This window comes from Hyaloscypha bicolor (assembly GCF_002865645.1).
Source record: "Hyaloscypha bicolor E unplaced genomic scaffold K444scaffold_56, whole genome shotgun sequence".
Classification (NCBI taxonomy): Eukaryota; Fungi; Ascomycota; class Leotiomycetes; order Helotiales; family Hyaloscyphaceae; genus Hyaloscypha; species Hyaloscypha bicolor.
The window spans coordinates 2,575,671-2,593,159 of NW_020194558.1; the positions used below are offsets into that span (position 1 = coordinate 2,575,671).

The window sequence follows — 17,489 nt, forward strand, 5'->3', positions numbered from 1 at the left end:
CTTCGGGTCGGCGCGTCTTGTGCGTGATCAGGGAACCCATCCTAACCTCAACATACCTTCTTTTAGACAACAGTCAAGCTTCTATGTAGCCATTCAACGATATCTCTTTGCTTCTATCTCAACTATGATGCTTCATGCTCCCATGCAACTCTGAGACAATCAGAATGCTCTCAACCCTCCGCCGTCTCGCAGGCGGGGTAAAGCTACCCCTCCTTCAGACCCGCACCCCCGCAACCGTAACAGCAACCGCCACACAAAGCAAACATGCTCCAAAGAAAGAAGGCGACATCTCCTCCGTCTTCGCTTCTCTCTCAGGCGGTGAAGCTGTCCCCCTTCCCACACGCTTCGCAGAGCTCAAATCCTCCCTGATCCACGGCCATGAAGCCTCACTCATCGCCTCCTGGTCCCGCCTCCTCACCACCCTCCGCTCAGAAATAGAACTCATCTCCACCGCCGGCTCCTCAATCACCCCCAGCATCCCATTCTCGGAAATCAGAAACCATTCCCGGGCCCTACCTTTCTCTCGCGCCATACGCAAACGCGGAGCCGCGGTAATCAAAAATGTGGTCCCTGAAGAGGAGGCCCTGGGCTGGAAAGAGGAGATTAAGGCGTATATCGCTAGGAATCCGGGGACGAAGGCATTCCCGAAGGGTAATCCGGCGGTTTATGAGTTGTATTGGAGTCCTGGGCAGGTGAAGGCGAGGGCTCATCCTAGTGTCCTCGAGACGCAGAGGTTTTTGATGAGTTTTTGGAATAATGGAAATAAAGAAGCCTTGATTAGTACAGAAATTCCGGTTTCGTATGCAGATCGATTGAGGATTCGACAACCTGGAGATAGTGGTTTTGCTCTTGGTCCGCATGTTGATGGCGGGAGTGTAGAGAGATGGGAAATGGAAGGATACGGGAAGGGAGGCGTCTACGATGCAGTGTTCGAAGGACGATGGGAGGATTTCAACCCCTGGGAATCTAGCTGCAGGTTGAAAGTGGAAAGTGATTTATATAACGGCGCTGGAGCCTGCTCGATGTTTAGAATGTTCCAGGGTTGGCTGAGCATGAGTTCCACTGGACCCGGGGAGGGGACATTGCTCGTTAATCCATTGTTCAAGCTTGCGACGGTATACTATGTGTTGAGGCCATTCTTTGAGCCTAGAAATGGGAATAAAGAGGCGAGCGGGTACTTGGATGAGAGAAATTGGATATTGAGTGAGAACCAGAGCTCCGTGCTACAAGGTGCGACCATGGGGTGTACTCAAGAACTGAACGAGACGTTGCATCCGCATCTTGAACTCGAGAAGACGATGGTTCATATTCCCGATGTTGGACCGGGGGACTATGTTGCGTGGCATTGCGATTCTATTCATGCTGTGGATAAGTTGCACGCTGGGAGGGGCGATTCAAGTGTGATGTACATTCCGGCTTGTCCATTGACGGAGGTAAATTCGAGGTATCTGGTTAGGCAGAGGGAGGCGTTTTTGAATGGGACACCGGGACCGGATTTCCCTGGTGGGAAGGGGGAGAGTGAACATGTTGGGAGGATGGGAAGGGCAGATATTGAGGATGCTGGTGGAGAAGATGGACTGCGAGCTATGGGTTTGGCGAGCTGGGAGGCTCAGTTCGAAAGCGAAAGGCAGATTGTGAGGGTCGCGAATTCGATCGTGACTTGAATGTCTTCAACCCACGCCATCAAATGAGGGACATTGTTTCGAAGTGAAATGATCTATCGATTCGCGAGTCATGTAAAAAAGAATTCCTAGTTCCTCTTTTGTCTCAGTCTCAAAGTGGTCTGGAACATTCTCGCTCGCAGGGGATTGTCAACAACACCACTCCTCTGTCATCGCCACTGGTTTCTGAGCTCCCTTTAGGTCTGTAGCGGACTCTAGATCTGCTTTGCAGAGATTTATTCTATTATTTCATTATTTATGAACAAGTGGCCGGGATTCTTCAAGAGGGAGTCTCAATCCACATTCCTAATATTACCAGGTCAGCTTCCTTAGACAAGTTCTCATTGATGAGACAATTCGGATTGGCGACAATCTTCATGAGCAATGCATACCTATCCTCTATCTAAGAAAGGCCATTCTGTGATCTCTTTCCGATTTTTGCAATTTCAATTCGTGATGGCAACTCTTTTCCTCGTTCTTGGGCTCGTACAGCTGATTGCTGCGCTGGCCACAGCATATGGTAAGATATTATACCAATTGTGAACGGAAAATTACCTAACTCTGAGTAGGGAAGTGTGGTGGGAACGGATATACAGGACCGACGAGTTGTATTGCTGGCTACACTTGCGTCGTCTCGAGTTCAACCTATTCACAATGCCTGCCAGCGCCGATCCCACCTGGTCATCAATCACCATGGGGTCCGTGGATCATCTCTTCATAGAACAGCAAGCAGATACTGACTTTTATCAAGGACAGTGTGGAGGTCAAGGCTACAGTGGACTCACTCAGTGTTCTCCGGGGTATTTCTGTTGTGTAAAGTCAATTTACTACTCGCAATGTATCCCGACACCTCCACCCGTTTCTAGCAGTTTCACAACTTCAGTGGCGAGTTATTCGAGGTCAACATTAAGTAGATCATCTTCGAGCATTAAGTTTTCAAGTTCTCAAGTTCGTCCACCTGATGAGAACATTGATTTATCCTTTCAAGATACAGCAAATCATAAAGACAAAGCAGCTGCATTGACGTCCACTTTGTCGAGATTGGCAGTATCGTCGTCATCAAGCACAAAGGATAAATTTTCATCGACATCTTCAATACGCAGTAAGAAATTTACCCGCTCGCCCTCAAGTCAAGGAAATCCGCTTATCAAAGACAGCATCTTCGTCATCCGCTTCGGTGAAGTCATCGCCATCTTCTTCAACTTCGGTCACTCCAAAACTTACAACAAGCAGTAAGAAATCAACCACCGCATTTGCAAGTACCACCAACTCCAAGAAGTTATCATCTACACCTATGTTCCCAGTGGGCTCTGCAACCAGCACGGTCTCAAGTCAGCAAGCCCAACAGACCCCATGGGGTGAGTTCAAATATTCAAAACTTCCTTCTTCGATCATGACTGAAACTGTTGCAGGCCAGTGCGGAGGAACTGGATGGACTGGGCCGAGTCTATGCCAGAGTGGTTGGACTTGTGTTTCACAAGCCGGAAACCCTTGGTATTCGCAATGCTTGCCTAACGCTGCAACGTCCTCGATTGGTGGAGGACAAGTCACAACACCATCTCTATCTTCAACCACCGTGATTAGCGTTACACAGTCCCCACCTAGCCAGTCTGGATCGCCCCCTCCACCCAACACAGGATCGCCTCCAAGTTGCGCTTCATCCAATGCACCAGCTCCAGGTTCTGGAAAGGTGTCGGTGGCGGGAATCAGTGAGTTTGGTGATATCAAGTCTAAACTGTTGAGTCTTGGATCTCTGACAGACGTCTAGATATTGCTGGCTGTGAATTCGGGACTGATAGCAACGTGAGCAATATTCCTGATTGCAGTGATAAACATCTAACAGAACCTCAGGGAAACCAACAGCCATCAGCGGCGTACTGTCCCCTCGGTCCAATGTATAACAAACCAGACGGACCCGGCCAGATGTCTCATTTTGCATCGCAGGACAAGTTCAACGTCTTCCGGCTTCCAGTTGGCTGGCAATATCTCACAAATAATGCCAATGTAGCAACTGGAACTCTGGATCCGACGAATTCAGGGGCATATGACTTGTGAGAGGGTTCACTTTTTCGGTGGGATGCTGGCTGACTTGCTCTGCAGTTTGGTTCAACAGTGCTTAGTGACAGGAGCGTACTGTCTGATTGATATCCACAACTATGCCAGATTCAGTATGCACTCTTCGAAAGTATGCGAGAACTAACTAACAGGAAAATTTAGATAACGCCATAATCGGCCAAGGAGGACCAACCAATGAAGTCTTTGCTGCTCTCTGGGCCTCCATCGCTACCACATACAAGAGCCAAAGCAAAGTCATATTCGGACTCATGAACGAGCCACACGAGAGTGAGAAGAACCCTTGCCCTTCCCAATGAGACCGAGACTGACATCTCCCAGTACTCAACATATCAACTTGGAGAGACACCGTCCAAGCAGCCGTCACCGCAATCGTGAGTCCAAGCTTCCTTCCCGTTTCTTGATCTCCTAACATAAAGCAGCGTAATGCAGAAGCAACCTCCCAAATCATCCTTCTTCCCGGTAACGGTTGGACGAGTGCCCTATCATTCCTCTCCGACGGTTCCGGACCTGCACTTGCAACGGTTACAAATCCAGACCACTCAACCACGAAGCTCGTATTCGACATCCACAAATATCTTGACTCGGATAGTAGTGGAACTAGCCCTGAGTGTGCGGATAATTATATCAGCAAGGCTTTTGAGCCGTTGGCGCAGTGGTTGAGGTGTAATGGACGGATGGCACTTTTGGTAGGTTATGGGTTTATGTGATGGGAAGGTTTGAGGCGAAATTGACATTTGCTAATGGGAATAGAGCGAGACGGGAGGCGGCAGTACGAGTAGTTGCCAGACATATCTTTGTCAGACTGTTGCATTTTTGAATGCGAATTCTGATGGTAAGCTTGGTGTCTCTTAAGCTAGGAGGGGGGACTAACTGGTGACAGTGTATCTTGGTTACATTGGGTGGGCTGCTGGTGCTTTTGACCGTAAGTGACTCCTTCCCACCACCCTCCGATTTGGCAAGAGGCTGACAGCATGCAGTGAGCTACCAACTTGCAGAAACGCCGACGAATAGTAAAGGAGTGTGGAAGGATACGCAGATTGTGACCCAGTGCTTGGTTCCTAAATGAGATTTCTTAGGATGAGATGAGGGAGGAGATGAGTGCATAGAGCATAGCGAGATGAAAACAATAACAGCATGGATTGACACCTAATCCTTAGCATTATTAACCGCAGTCAAGTTAGGAACAACCAACCCGGGCTGAAATTACTCGATGCTCCATACTCCCATGAACAAGCAGAAAATTCTCAACTCCTATACCACGACCATCCTTCGGCGCCTCATCAGTCTTTCCAGACTCAGCCATTCCCCCCACCTCTCGAACCATGTCCCGTTGAAAGACACCCGCTATGTCCCTTTATACCCATGTACAATATCATGCAGCAGCTCGTGATGCCATACACTCTGATTCTTATTACAATCAATCATCACTGCGGCGATAATTGCGCCGGTCAGGGAGACGAACGAGAAGTACTCGTCGCCTGCTGCATAGGCGGATGAGGAGCTTGGGAGGCTGTATTCTTGTTGGTGGAGCGATCAGGCGCCGAAGAGCGTGGTGAACGTTATGTTGAGATGAAAGCGTAGGTTATTATTTGAGCGGCGGTTTGGGAAGATGGCTATATCTGGGAGATGTTTAGGGAGGCATGTTTTTGTGGGAATTGTAAGGACAATTACACAAGTCTACAGCGAAGATGTTCGGTTGATCTAGGAGCTTGTGTCTATGAGCAGAAGGGGTTTCAGTCCTATTGCCACTGCGGATTCGAATTCTGGGCCGTGCAGTCTGGAGCTGGTGCTGCTGTGGAAATTAAAATATATTGCCTGAAGCAGTGGGCGCATTGTATGGACTCCAATGGAACAATATTTTCTGAGTTGAGCGGGCGTCTTTCTGATTCGAGAAGGCATTTTCAAGAACGCTGACATAGTGATATATCCTTGGCCTAGTTCGGAATAGAGAGAATTGATGCTTCCGACGCCATCTGGGGTCGGGGAAGAAGTGGGCTCCGGGTGCTCCAATTTTGGCGTGAATGTAACGGCACCGCTTTTGAGAGGAAGAGGGATAAGTCTACATTTGTTATTGGCATGCTTCGGTGGCTCGGTGAATCCATAGCGGGTGGCGGGTTGCCTGATTATTCCGTTGTTACCCGGCGAAGGGGGCTGGCATTGTCCCATCCCAGCCCTGAACATTTCTTGTATTCAATTTCATCGGTAGATGATTTCAACATCGCCCTTGGGAATTTTCCGCAGCTGGTCCATAATCTTAGAATCACCGATGTTCTTCTCTGCAGTTATCTGGTCGAAGCAATGGCATCCATCTGTGTAGCTCTGCAGCAAATCTCCTCCTTCGATCTTGATGCTTTGTCTAGTGACTAAGGAAGCCAGGTATTGTGAAGAAACAGCATATTTGTGAACCCTATAAATTAGGCCCTTGATGACGCCGAATTGAATGAATCGTCGGACATCGACATAATTCAGAACAGGGAAGCCTTGGTCAAGATGCATCTTCAGCCATTCCTTGACTGTTCGAGAGGTGCAGAGTGAGGTGAAAAGACGGCAAAGATAGAATTTCGGGAGGCGTGGGCCATTAATGTAGACGTAGTTTGAGCATTCATCTTGCATACCGTCTTTGTCGATTATGAAGTCGTTCATCTCGGGAGCTGGAGCATAGATATTGCCAAAGAGGAAGATATCCAGCATCAGGATTGAATCGTGGTAAAGCAAGTGTTGGAGGGCAATCTTCGTCAAGTCAAGAGCTACATCTGCATCATGAGCGATGCGCCGGACGTCTTTGATGCCGTCGATTTGGGCGATGAGCTTCTTCATTGTAAGGTCCCAGGTGTCATCCATGATCTCGGTGAACTTCATCTTGGAAATTGGGACGTGCCAAGACTTCACTGGCGGAGGATGCCTGTGAATAGGGAAAAGCTTCATATTTATTGTGTTTGCATCGTCTGCAAAAGGGTCAATATATAAATCTCAGAGATGATGCAAGAACTTACCAACTGGGATCATGCACTCATTGTAATTGTTCAAGTCTTCCTTGATGATCTCAATGAGAGCAGCAATCGAGCGGCGATCCTTCGAAGTTGAGAGGTCTTCTTGACTTAGAAATTGATTCTGAATCTCCATCTCCGTGAAGGTGCTGGCCAGTCGTCGAACCACGGCTTCATATGGATGCATATCGACCTCAACGCCAATGACGATACAGAAATTGAACATGAATTCATTTCGCACATACTTTTCATCTTTGATACAAACTGGGTGACCAAGAATTCGATACTTGTCTTCGGGATCGCAGATCGTGACATATCGGTTGCAGAAGCCTTGCCTAGGTATGATGTACTCGCCCATTGTTTCGAAGTCGAAGAAGCGGTGCTTGTCAACTCCAGGCTCGGATACGATGCATCCTGGCGGGCTTTGATGGACAACCTTGGTCCCTTTGCCATTGTTAGTCTCACTGAGAGTAAGAGCGGAGGGGATTGTAGTGATGTATGCCAGGCCCAGGGATGATGCCGAGGAGAAAGAAGGAAAGATATTGTATAGCATACCCTGCTGAGGAAGGAAGCGCGCAAAGAATATGCCTTGAATCATTACGAATCGTGAAAAGTTCTCTTCGCTTGAGGAGTCGATACATTCATATATCTGTTTTGATGGAGAGAAAGGATGAGAGCAATAAGTGGGGAAGATGCGGTGCTGTCGACGCTAGCGCGGACCATTGCATCAGATGTGATTGGCTCGCTTGTTGAATGGAATGATTCCTTCTCCGACTTTCCCAACGACATGTTAATTTCCAAGTCTTGTTATTCAGCTATCAATAACCTTTAGAAGTATTTAAGCTCATGTATTTGAGGATATTCTCGGATGGTGAGGTCTTGAAGTCCACAGAGGGGCTAGGAGAGCTCTGCGCGTTTCCCAGCAAGCTCAACGGGCCAACCCACGTGACCTGCTCACACTCACTGCTTTTGGGGATCAATCTGGGTCTTGAAGAGCCATAATCTACTACTTGGATAATTGTGGTATCCAGTGGTGAATCAGGTATGTTAGGAATGCCTCCGAATTGTAAGATATTGGTTGACATTGAGGTTTCCAAGCTTCCGAAGGCCTTCAATCATGGATCTTCCCAGTCTCCGCAAAAAACCAACCTACGCCGTTCTTCTGAGTGCTCTACAAGCTCTAGAAGTTAAACCAAACTCATGGAATAAATCCACTGCTGCTGAATCATCCTTGGTCAGCGACGAGGCTGTCGTCCAGCGATTCTTGATGTCCATCATTGCAAGCGATTTGGAATGGATTCCTGAATCGACTGATATTGGCGGAGAATTTTTGACAGCGTTGGAGCAAAAAGAACTACTGGTTGATCTGGCAAGCAGGCGAGTTGCTGAACGTTGCGGACGATCTGGTACGTGTCCCATTTAGCACGCAGTGTTCTCAGTGCAGGGGTGCATTCGGAAGTTGAGTATGTGCTTGAGGACAACACCTCCTGAGAACACTATGAGAAATTTTGTGATAATTTGTTTTCATGTACTGTACTTGCCTTCAGGACGCTAACACAGACTCTCTGCAGCAATGCCTGAGATGACCAGGACTTGGGTTATACCGGCATCCTCCAATTTACCTGAAATCAAATTTGATATCCGGGAACCACCTCTCACAGGAGATAATCTTGGTCTCAAAACGTGGGGAACATCATATGTCATCGCTAAGAAACTCGAGAACTTCGGCATACAGTACCTCGACCATTTTTTTACCAAGTCGATCGTGTCGAGATCCGGTACTAGCAAGAGATCACTGCAATCCGGCGCCAAAGTTTTGGAGTTAGGAGCTGGTACCGGACTTGTTGGAATTGCAGCGGGAGCTGTTTGGGGCGCAGAGGTATTCTTGACAGATCTCCTGGACATTGCGGACAACCTACTGTTTAATGTTGAAAAGAATGCCCCAACAGTGGGCGAGTTCGGTGGACATATATCCTGCGGTGTTCTGGACTGGAGGGAACCTAATCAAGCTCTAGAGATTGTGCCTGTCAAGAAGTTTAGTGTAAGTTAGTTTGAGAAACTCCATGGAATCCTGACTGACAACTGGTAGATTCTTCTGGCTGCTGATCCACTTTACGACGACGACCATCCTGCACTCCTCGCGAACGTTGTAGAGAAGTTCCTTCAAGATGATGAGGGATCTAGAGCCCTCATAGCAATTCCTATCCGGGACAATGCTACGAGAGCCCTATCTGAGAAACTTTCAAATCTCATGGCTGAGAATGGCTTCTTGGTAGATTGTTCAGGAGAGGAAATATGCCAGGACGATTGGGAGGCTTCTAATGGACCCGAAGTCAAATTGCTGTGGACGTTCTGGAAACGAACTATCATCTCGAAGTCAACTACCGAAAACTGAAACACTGACCACCCTCCTATTCCTCGCTTGCCAATTCCATGATTCTCAGGGTGGAAATTCGCAGTTTCCCACCCGTCCCTGATGCAGAACATGTCAGTCCAACACCTCGAACCCACAATTTTGCATGTTGTCGGTTCAATGTACAAGTTCATTGCCGTACATTCACCGCAGCGCTCTCAGACGCCACCTGGTTAAGTCCGTTCTGCATGTGCTCGTAAACCATTTCCCTTGACCACCACCTCAAAATGTTCTTGAGCACCTAGAACGCCGCGATGTACTCCTTCGGAGCGTAACATTTCGCACAGCAGTTCGCCGTACGTCTCAATGTTTTTTGCATCACTCTCAGCCTTGCAGTAGCACACTATTTTGGTGCCGTTCTCTCTCCGTTCCCTCACAGTCACCAGCCCCTTCGCTCCAGCTCAGTATTTTCATGATCGCTCACAAGAATCGTGACCTTCCAGTCATCTTCGACACAATACTTCGTGAATAAAGAAGTTCCACCTTCTGAAGACAGTGGTGAATCAGCACTCTCGAGTATAAAGTTTGGATATTTTGCGACTCGGGCTCCACACTCTTCGACCAACACCTCGCTCACGCCAAAACTCTCAAGGTTACACAATCATGCTAGAATCATAGACATCATCAGCACATTCGCAAGCACACTCTCGAGACCTATTCATGATCATACCTTTCACCTTCAACCACCTCAACCAATATTCCAGGCACCTAGCCATCAAGTCCCAGGCCTTAATTCAAAGCTAAGGAACTCACCAAAGCCACGAGGCGAGATTGTCTGTTTGGTACTTTGGTAGTGCTAACACATATCGGAAGGCCGACCAACCAAACATCTCGTTGGCGAATACCAAACCCCCTCGGCCCTTTACTCGACATCATGGTGGGTGTTAAGACTTGGGAAGACGAACAGATAAATTTGATTTTGACCTGCAAGGAGCAAGGCAAGACAGTTTCCCAGATCATCGACCTGCTCAAGGCACGGTGGCCCAGAAAAGTAGTCAAAGAGAGCGGGGTCAGATATGTTATGACCAACTACAAAGAAGGCCCACGGTAAGACAAGTGCAGGAAAAGGTGATTATATATTCTGACGCTGGTGTTCAGGGCTCAAACTATGGCAGGTGGTTCGAAGCCTCGAAGTCCCCAGAATGGCGCAGGTCGCGCTTCCCAAAAGCGGCCACACCCAAAGTCTAAGCAACCAAAGTTGACTTCAAACTGGGCCGCACCACAAGCTGCAGCAAATTTTCGCTCACGCATATCTCGATCTCGATCTCCGTCCCCGCCGCCATCTCCACTCTTCGACCCCATGGATGAGTTCGCACTCGCAGCTCACATGCGAGAAATTTCCGGAGGACCCATTACTGCATCTTTAGACACTCCCCAACCTCTCAACGTACTGAACACCGGAGTACACTCGAGGACGAAACTGCTTGCTCACGCACAACAAGCTAAACACGCTCGAGAACGAGGCCAAGAAATTCCAGCTTCTTCACCCGGAGCTAAATCCATCATGGTATCTCCATCGCCTCAGCCACCTGCAACTGTCCCTCAAGCACACGCTACGATTCAAGGAGAATTCCAGCCGCAGGACATGCACCGCACAATGAGCATGCCGCAGAACTTTCAGTATAACCCACAAGGACACATGGGACCACAGAATATGCCAATGGACGGTCAGCATTATCACCATATCGGCCCAATAGCCAACGGACTGCCAGCCACAGCAGGTTTAGGAGGCCGCAATGCACAATTTCGATCCAGCCCTCAGCATATGGCTTCCTACCACGGACAATTTGGAGGAGTTGGCCCAAATGGAGGCGCAGGCATGGGTTTCAACACAATTCCCGGCATGAATTTTGGGCCACCGTTTGGATACACCCCTCAAGCTGGAATGCCACCGCCTTCAATGCCGCAACAAATGTACCACCAAGGTGGTCCGCTCAATTATGCCCCCACTGGAGGGTTCGCGCCGATGATGCCACCGAACATGCCTTTCCATCCGCAGATGAATGCAGGACAAGTCACCAATCCCGTTAGTAATAGTCAGTATCGCCACGGCCCCTCTCGGACGCAGCGCCCAGTTAGTCGAATGACCAACATCGATCCGCAACTTTTCGATGCAACCACTTTTGTGGACATGCAGCCAATTGATCAGCAAGCGGCCATGGCCTTTAATTTCTCGAGACCTCCAACTCGCAATGGAGCCATTGCCACACCTCAAACTAACCATGTCCAACAGTTCATGGCTCAGCAGGCTCGAAATGGAGCGCATTTCGCCCCCGGAGTCAATCTTCCTAGCAATTTAGCGACTCAAGGAAATGGAAATTGGCCAATCCCCGCTGCAACTCAACCAAACCCTACCCGTCAGTCAATGGCTCAGCAAGGTCAAGTTAGACCTACTTCCACTCCTCAAGTTAGTCATTCTGGTAATTTGATGGCCCAAGAGACTCAAAATGGACCGACCGCTACATCTCAACCGAACAATATTCTGCAATCGATTGCCCGGAACGGAGCGGCTGCCACATCTCGAGTCAACCATCCCGCCAATTCAGAGATACAAGGCGCTCGAATTGGAACATCTTTGCAAACAAATCCTTCTGGTAGCCCGGCTGCTCATGAGGCACATAAAAAGGTCATCGTCACCTTCACGGAACCCGTTTTCGACAAGCCTTTTACGTTCCCCACTTCGTCTGAAGGCTGGAATACAGTGATCACGGAGGATATGATGAGGGAGCTGCAGAAAAAAGGAAAAAATAGCCCGTCTCCAGCTGATCTCGGTTTCAGAGTTTTAAATGGAAAATTCGAGCTCCATTTTGTAAGACCTGTTTTTCGCCAAGGATGGAATTTCTGGAAGGGAAACCCACAAGCCTCTGGCATACCAAACAATGAGGCGAGGTTCTCTCCACCAGCTGCGCAGATGGACCTGGACCCTCCTGCTTCTTCCGAACAGAGTGGGGTAATAGAATCTTCCCAAAATCCAAGTTCCTCGGGACCGACAAGACAGGCGACGCAACCAGCAACTGAGAGACAGGCGCCAGTTACTGGACCAACGCAAGGAAAACCAAACCAGAACCCCAAGACTCCTCCAATGAAAGGTCCTGATTCTTTGGCTAATCATGTGACTCCTTCCATATCACCTCTGACTCTAGCGTCTTCACCAGATGCCAGCATTTCTGTTCAACGGCCGGTACTCGGAGCAGGAAGAACCACGGGTCTCGCCACTCAAAAGACGCCAAACCTCTCCAAGCAACCATTAGAGAGCCACAGCCAAACTTCTCATAATCGGCCGACTGGAAAGAGGGCTGCACCAACAGCCAAGCAAGAAGTGTCGCCTTCTAAGCGTCGCAAACCTTCAGCTGAAAGTTCATCAATTGCCAGTGGACCTGCGGGGGAATTCCCCACGATCACTAAAGGAGGGTTTGACGGTCGGCTAGAATTTGCGTCTCCATCATATCCATCTGCTGTGCCGGAGGAGTTTGCTGAGAAAGTAGCGGGGCTCCCAACTCCACAACCAACCCAGAACCCCCCTTCAGGTCACTATAAATCCCGCCGCGAGTCCCAATTTTCTGCTCCATCTCAATCATTCGACCCGAGACCTTCTCAAGCAATTAAGGACTCCGAGCTTTTCAATTCTCCGCAGCGGCAATACTCTTCACGGGTGCGAGAGTCAATGAAACAACAGCTCGCAAACGTGCAAGACAGTGGGCTGGCTAAACCTACGAATGAGGGACGTTCAACTGTTGGAACTTGCTCAGATGTGCCGACACTCCCTCAGATACACCATAATCATTTACCTGATGGCCTTCCTGCTCCAGAGCAAACACAGCAGCAAGAGCAGTCTCAACGCAGTGCAAATGCTGAAAATAGTCAGCAGCAGCAGGAGTATCGCCACCCGAGCGACCTTCTCGATGGAGGTGTTGCAGACACCGAACTTCAGCAGCAGGAAGACTATGGCTTCGACTCCTTCGTAAATGATAACTCGGACCTGACTGGTATTTTAGCCATGGACAACGACCCGAGTTTCGATCCAGTACCGACTGCCCCACACATCGACGACGACTCCCCGGAGCAAGACCCAAACACAGGCTCCAGTTCTGATTCTAACCCCGCCCCGTCCCCACATACTCCTGCTCAGGCAGCAGTCGACGCTCAAGCAGAATCCGAACGTCTCGCCTACGAGCAAGACCCAACCGACCTCGGTCCCTATGGAGATGATAATTGGGGCGACAATCAGTATGACGGTCCGTGGGAGCAAGCAACTAATGCTGTCTTGGACGATGATCCTTTCTCGCTGGAGAATATCTTCGCAACGGGAGGAGATTACTCGGATATCGTGGATGTCGGGGGTGGTAACGATCCGGCAAAGCCGCAGGGACTCATGGCCGAGTTTGGCAAATTCATACACTAGATAGGCTTGTGAGATGAAGAGGGAGGTGGGAGGTTCCGCTATTTGGCTAGACGGCGTAGGCATATGTGAATGTGATTGGGTTTAGTTCTTGTCGTTTGGCAAGAGAGAGCAGGCGCAACGGGATGGGAATGGAGTCGCGGCGTGAGTACTTCGAGAGCATCGGCTCCTTGGCTGGATACCATATGCACATGGGAAATGGAAATGGAAATGGAAATGGAAATTGGATTGGAAGGTGTCACAGCTTTTCCAGCAAGGAGTTCAGGCGAGGCTGCGTGACGCATGGAAAGATCCGAATGGGGCCTGGATATAGGGCATACACTCTTTGAATACGTGAATTATTGAGCCTGCAAGCAATTCATTCGTTCAAGGAAAGTGAACTAAAAACTAAAAACTCTTCCACCTCTTCCTGTGAATCATCCTAAACCGCACCTCTGAGTCCATCTCCACATCACTACTTCCAATCTGTGAATGAGAATGAGGAAGAAAATTGCCGATATCGTTATCGGAAAGAAGAGAGTGAGAATGAGTGTCTTCCTGCGTAGGCGTCTTATCCAGATCCCTGAATTGCGTTCTTGTTGAGGTCCGATCCGCAGTTTTCGAAGCAAGCCATTGTGAAGAAAAAGGAAAAGCGAGCATGGGGAAAATGTTGCTTGACCGAGTGCTGGGTCGGTGAGTTCGAATTTGAAAACGTTGCTGGAATGAGAACGGGAATGGGAAGAGACAGGCGAGGCGCGGGTTGTCAGATCTCGAGTTTCTCGAGGTCGACGGAGGAGCCGCGGCTAGAGTGTGTGGCTTTCGGCGTGAGTGGGGCAAGATCCTCGGTTTTTGTGAGAATGTAGCAGGATGCATACATGTTGACTCTGTTTTGTGATTAGTTTTGGACTTTTAATAGGGGGAGGGAAAGAACGAACCGATCAATGCAGCCCCCCGCAATCCTGGCACCGACTCTCCTTCCCTGGAAACCCATTGACTCGAAGGTAGCAATGTACCAAGGTGTCAACGCAGCTGAGCGAAGCAAGACACGGCCACCAAGTTTCAAGGCTCGGTTCAACTTCTCGATTTGCGTTGCTGCTGCTTCGGCGCCGGGGTCGAACCAATCCATGCTGTCCATCACGACAGCCACGGTGAGTGTACCTGGAGTGAGGCGGGAGACAACTTCATTGATCTCATCGGTGTGAATGCGGAGACCGTCGAAGGCGTTACCACGGGAGAGCTTCTGGTGGGACTTTGGCTTAAGGTAGTCCGGGTGGCAGCGTTGGCTGTAGGAGCTTTGAAGACAGACGAGGTAGTATGGATTGTCTTCACCGATCAAGGAGGACTCGATGACGGGGTCGAGAGTTTGGACCATGTATTCCCAGACCGCTGCACCGCGAGTGGAGTTGAGCTCTTTGGGGGTGTGCTCCAGAGGGGAAGGCGAGGTGTGCGTCTCGGCTGCAATGTGGTCTGCTTCAAGCATGGCGAGCTGGTTGTGTGGAACTCCAAGGGCGGCCCAGAGGAACTTCTCTTGGGAGACAATGAGGTAGGAGAGCAGGCGGGACATGATGATGGGCCGGATCTTCTTAGTCCAGATCTCGCGCTGCTCGTTCAGGGTCTTGGATTCGACGAGGGATTTGATTTGAGAGCTGAATCCGAGACCGTGGGAAAGAAGACGCAGGATTCGAATAGCGTGGCGAGAACCGCCGGTTTCGTAGAGGCCTTTTGAGCGTTTCGACGAGAACACGTCGGCATTGCTGAGCCAGTATTGGAATGCACGTGACGACAAGTGTGGTGAGAGTCGGGAGACAAGCAGGTCCCGGAAATTTGGGTGCTTGCCCACGCCGAAGAGTTTCCAGAAATCACTATAGGGCAGGGCAGTGAAAGATGCAACTTTGAGCTCCAGGAGATGGTTCTGGTTGGGATTGAGATCCACGGCATGGATGCGGGCTGGAGACGAGAGTGCGTATGAAAGAATGTTGTCGCCGGCTGAAGTGATGGCCAAAACGACGTCGTCCGAGGTGAGCTTGAGAAGGCGTTGGTCGACTCGGGAATCTTCCCAGGTAAAAGCATAGATGTACTCGTTCTTGAACTGGGTGTGCTTCTTCAGCTGGTCGTCGTAATGAATTCTCCAGTGGTGATTCTGGTAAAAGAAGGAAGGGAGTGGCAAGTTTGCTGAAAGATTAACAATGGCCGCATTGAAGGCTTTTGAGCGAAGCTCAGGAGGAGTGGAATTGTCGACAGCGCGAGAAAGGGCGTTTGTGTGATTGATTGGAGACAAGTAAGGAGATTCCGTGGCAGCTGCATCCAGCCGATGAACAATTTCGTGGGGAAAATTTGGAGTGTTGAGTGAAGAAGCCGGCTTCTTCTGGCAACCAATCCAGACATAGTAGGGGATTGAGCCCAAGAGAGTGTTGCGAGAGTTGGTGCTCAGAACTGTCCCAAATCGGTATTCGAGGTAGTCTCTACGACCAGCCTCGAGACCAACTCGGTCCACATCAAACCATGCTCTCCAGAAAAGTCGTCCAAACCAGTTCACGTGACGATTTACAACGCCTCCGGTGTAATTTCTGCAGGTCAAATCCACGTTCGACTGAACGTAGAAGTCAACTGCTCCAATTGTACCAGTGGGCGAAAGGAGAGAAACGAGTGAGTCGATGACAGAATAGAAGTCAGGCTGTTCCGAGTCAGAATGAAATTCATAGCAGGTGACAGAGACTTACAATCATTGACAAGCTGTAAGAGAGTGTGATGAGATCCGCACCGCCAACATTCCCATTATCTTCCGAATAATAGGATGAAGGAGACCGGGAGACAACAGCGCCAGGAATGTCACTCTCGTAATCCTCGAGGCGGAATGTCCTCGCATCCTGGCACACAACCTTCACATTCTTCCAGCCAAGACGCTTGAATCGCTTTTGAGCTACCTCGCAGAGGGAGGGAGAAAAGTCGACAAGGTAAACGCTGGAGAAGAATTCGGGGACATCGACGTATTCGGACATTGCTTCGATATTCCAGCCGGTGCCACCACCGATCTGCGAGCAAAGATTTGTTAGTGAACGGTTGTTAATGAACGGCTCTCAGTGAAGTGTGTAACCGATGCTCACATCAACCCAAATACGTTTGGGATCATGGGTGCGTTCACTTGCAGCCTTCCGCACAAGTTGAGCAGCCACCAATCCAAGCATGTCCTCTCGACCGCGCAACAGCCTCTTCCGAGTTGCATCATAGACACCAGCTTGCGCCTTGTAGAAGCTCTCGAGAGCGGCCTGCTGGCCTTCGCCGAGACCATCTCCATTGTGGGGCTTCAAGAACGAGGCATAGAAAAATCGCAGGAAGGAGGTGAAGGCGCTCGGATTCTCTTCATCTCTTTTCTTCGTCGAGTGGAAAGTGACGGCGAATACAACACCAATAAGGAGAACTAAAGTTGCTCCTGCAAAAATGATTTGGGTGTGGGGATCCTTGGGTAGGATGCTAGGGGTAAGAGAAGCCATGATACTCTCTCATTGCTGGCCAAATGAGTAATTGAGGTCTTGAAGTAGTTGATACTCGCGAATACAATTGAGAGTGTGACTGAAGGAGAAAAGAGAGAGAAGATGAAGATGAGATGGCGAGGGATATATCTTACTCGTGCCTTTTCGGAAAGCACTTGCCCCACCTACTCGAGTGCAACCTTCCCCATTGCCCCTCCATTAAGCAGCTCAACATGTGTCAAGAGTGACGAAAAAAGCACCGTTTCGACCTATCAAGACGACAACGTGGGCTGCACCCAATTCAGGGTCCTGCATGAAACCGCATTAGTGGGGAGACAGCCCAGAGCGCTAGACGCGTCTTTGCGGGCAGCTTGGGATCATCGTTCGTTGTGCGTGCCGGCTAAAATCTTGCATCCAGAGCGTATTGCAGTTGAGTGCTGGCGAAGGCGTCTTCTTCCTCCAGCCATTGTCAGGCACAGCCAGAGGTGCGTATCTTCAAGTTGA

The 17,489-nt window shown here is 49.6% G+C and overlaps 7 protein-coding genes across 7 annotated transcripts; 5 read left to right on the plus strand and 2 right to left on the minus strand.

The window, feature by feature from the left end:
- The first annotated feature begins 56 nt into the window (after window positions 1-56).
- K444DRAFT_611917 (DUF1479-domain-containing protein) lies at window positions 57-1,880 on the plus strand. The gene has a single exon (XM_024880032.1). The coding sequence runs from the start codon at window positions 165-167 to the stop codon at window positions 1,662-1,664; it is 1,500 nt and encodes a 499-aa protein (XP_024738584.1). The 5' UTR covers window positions 57-164; the 3' UTR covers window positions 1,665-1,880.
- A 349-nt stretch (window positions 1,881-2,229) lies between these two features.
- On the plus strand, window positions 2,230-2,382 carry K444DRAFT_526508 (uncharacterized protein; the record flags this gene model as incomplete). The annotated part of the gene is made up of 1 exon (XM_024874547.1): window positions 2,230-2,382. A coding segment is annotated over one exon (153 nt), but the record flags the coding sequence as incomplete, so codon positions are not given.
- A 672-nt stretch (window positions 2,383-3,054) lies between these two features.
- On the plus strand, window positions 3,055-4,803 carry K444DRAFT_526807 (glycoside hydrolase family 5 protein; the record flags this gene model as incomplete). Its single annotated transcript, XM_024874576.1, has 11 exons — window positions 3,055-3,254; window positions 3,312-3,370; window positions 3,430-3,464; window positions 3,513-3,712; window positions 3,762-3,829; window positions 3,879-4,004; window positions 4,056-4,108; window positions 4,157-4,423; window positions 4,488-4,569; window positions 4,618-4,659; window positions 4,715-4,803. The coding sequence occupies 11 exons, from the start codon at window positions 3,055-3,057 to the stop codon at window positions 4,801-4,803; spliced, it is 1,221 nt and encodes a 406-aa protein (XP_024738586.1).
- Window positions 4,804-5,933: 1,130 nt separating this feature from the next.
- Window positions 5,934-7,322, minus strand: K444DRAFT_642643 (nitrogen permease regulator 2; the record flags this gene model as incomplete). Its single annotated transcript, XM_024884764.1, has 3 exons — window positions 5,934-6,682; window positions 6,731-7,168; window positions 7,280-7,322. 3 exons carry the CDS (start codon window positions 7,320-7,322, stop codon window positions 5,934-5,936), a joined length of 1,230 nt encoding a protein of 409 aa, XP_024738587.1.
- A 201-nt stretch (window positions 7,323-7,523) lies between these two features.
- On the plus strand, window positions 7,524-9,419 carry K444DRAFT_376694 (uncharacterized protein). Its single transcript, XM_024872314.1, has 4 exons — window positions 7,524-7,766; window positions 7,823-8,130; window positions 8,296-8,765; window positions 8,814-9,419. The coding sequence occupies exons 2-4, from the start codon at window positions 7,842-7,844 to the stop codon at window positions 9,117-9,119; spliced, it is 1,065 nt and encodes a 354-aa protein (XP_024738588.1). The 5' UTR covers window positions 7,524-7,766; window positions 7,823-7,841; the 3' UTR covers window positions 9,120-9,419.
- A 592-nt stretch (window positions 9,420-10,011) lies between these two features.
- Window positions 10,012-13,539, plus strand: K444DRAFT_628700 (uncharacterized protein; the record flags this gene model as incomplete). Its single annotated transcript, XM_024882949.1, has 2 exons — window positions 10,012-10,184; window positions 10,236-13,539. 2 exons carry the CDS (start codon window positions 10,012-10,014, stop codon window positions 13,537-13,539), a joined length of 3,477 nt encoding a protein of 1,158 aa, XP_024738589.1.
- A 739-nt stretch (window positions 13,540-14,278) lies between these two features.
- K444DRAFT_526499 (uncharacterized protein) lies at window positions 14,279-17,006 on the minus strand (the record flags this gene model as incomplete). The annotated part of the gene is made up of 4 exons (XM_024874545.1): window positions 14,279-14,399; window positions 14,451-16,189; window positions 16,236-16,547; window positions 16,620-17,006. 4 exons carry the CDS (start codon window positions 17,004-17,006, stop codon window positions 14,279-14,281), a joined length of 2,559 nt encoding a protein of 852 aa, XP_024738590.1.
- Window positions 17,007-17,489: the final 483 nt, after the last annotated feature.

Excerpts from the sequence above, each read along its gene's own strand:
- K444DRAFT_376694 (XM_024872314.1), top strand. The coding sequence starts at position 7,842 with ATGGATCTTCCCAGTCTCCGCAAAAAACCAACCTACGCCGTTCTTCTG. Across the intron at positions 8,131-8,295 it reads TGAACGTTGCGGACGATCTG|CAATGCCTGAGATGACCAGG; the intron begins GTACGTGTCCCA and ends GACTCTCTGCAG. Across the intron at positions 8,766-8,813 it reads TGCCTGTCAAGAAGTTTAGT|ATTCTTCTGGCTGCTGATCC; the intron begins GTAAGTTAGTTT and ends GACAACTGGTAG.
- K444DRAFT_611917 (XM_024880032.1), top strand. The coding sequence starts at position 165 with ATGCTCTCAACCCTCCGCCGTCTCGCAGGCGGGGTAAAGCTACCCCTC.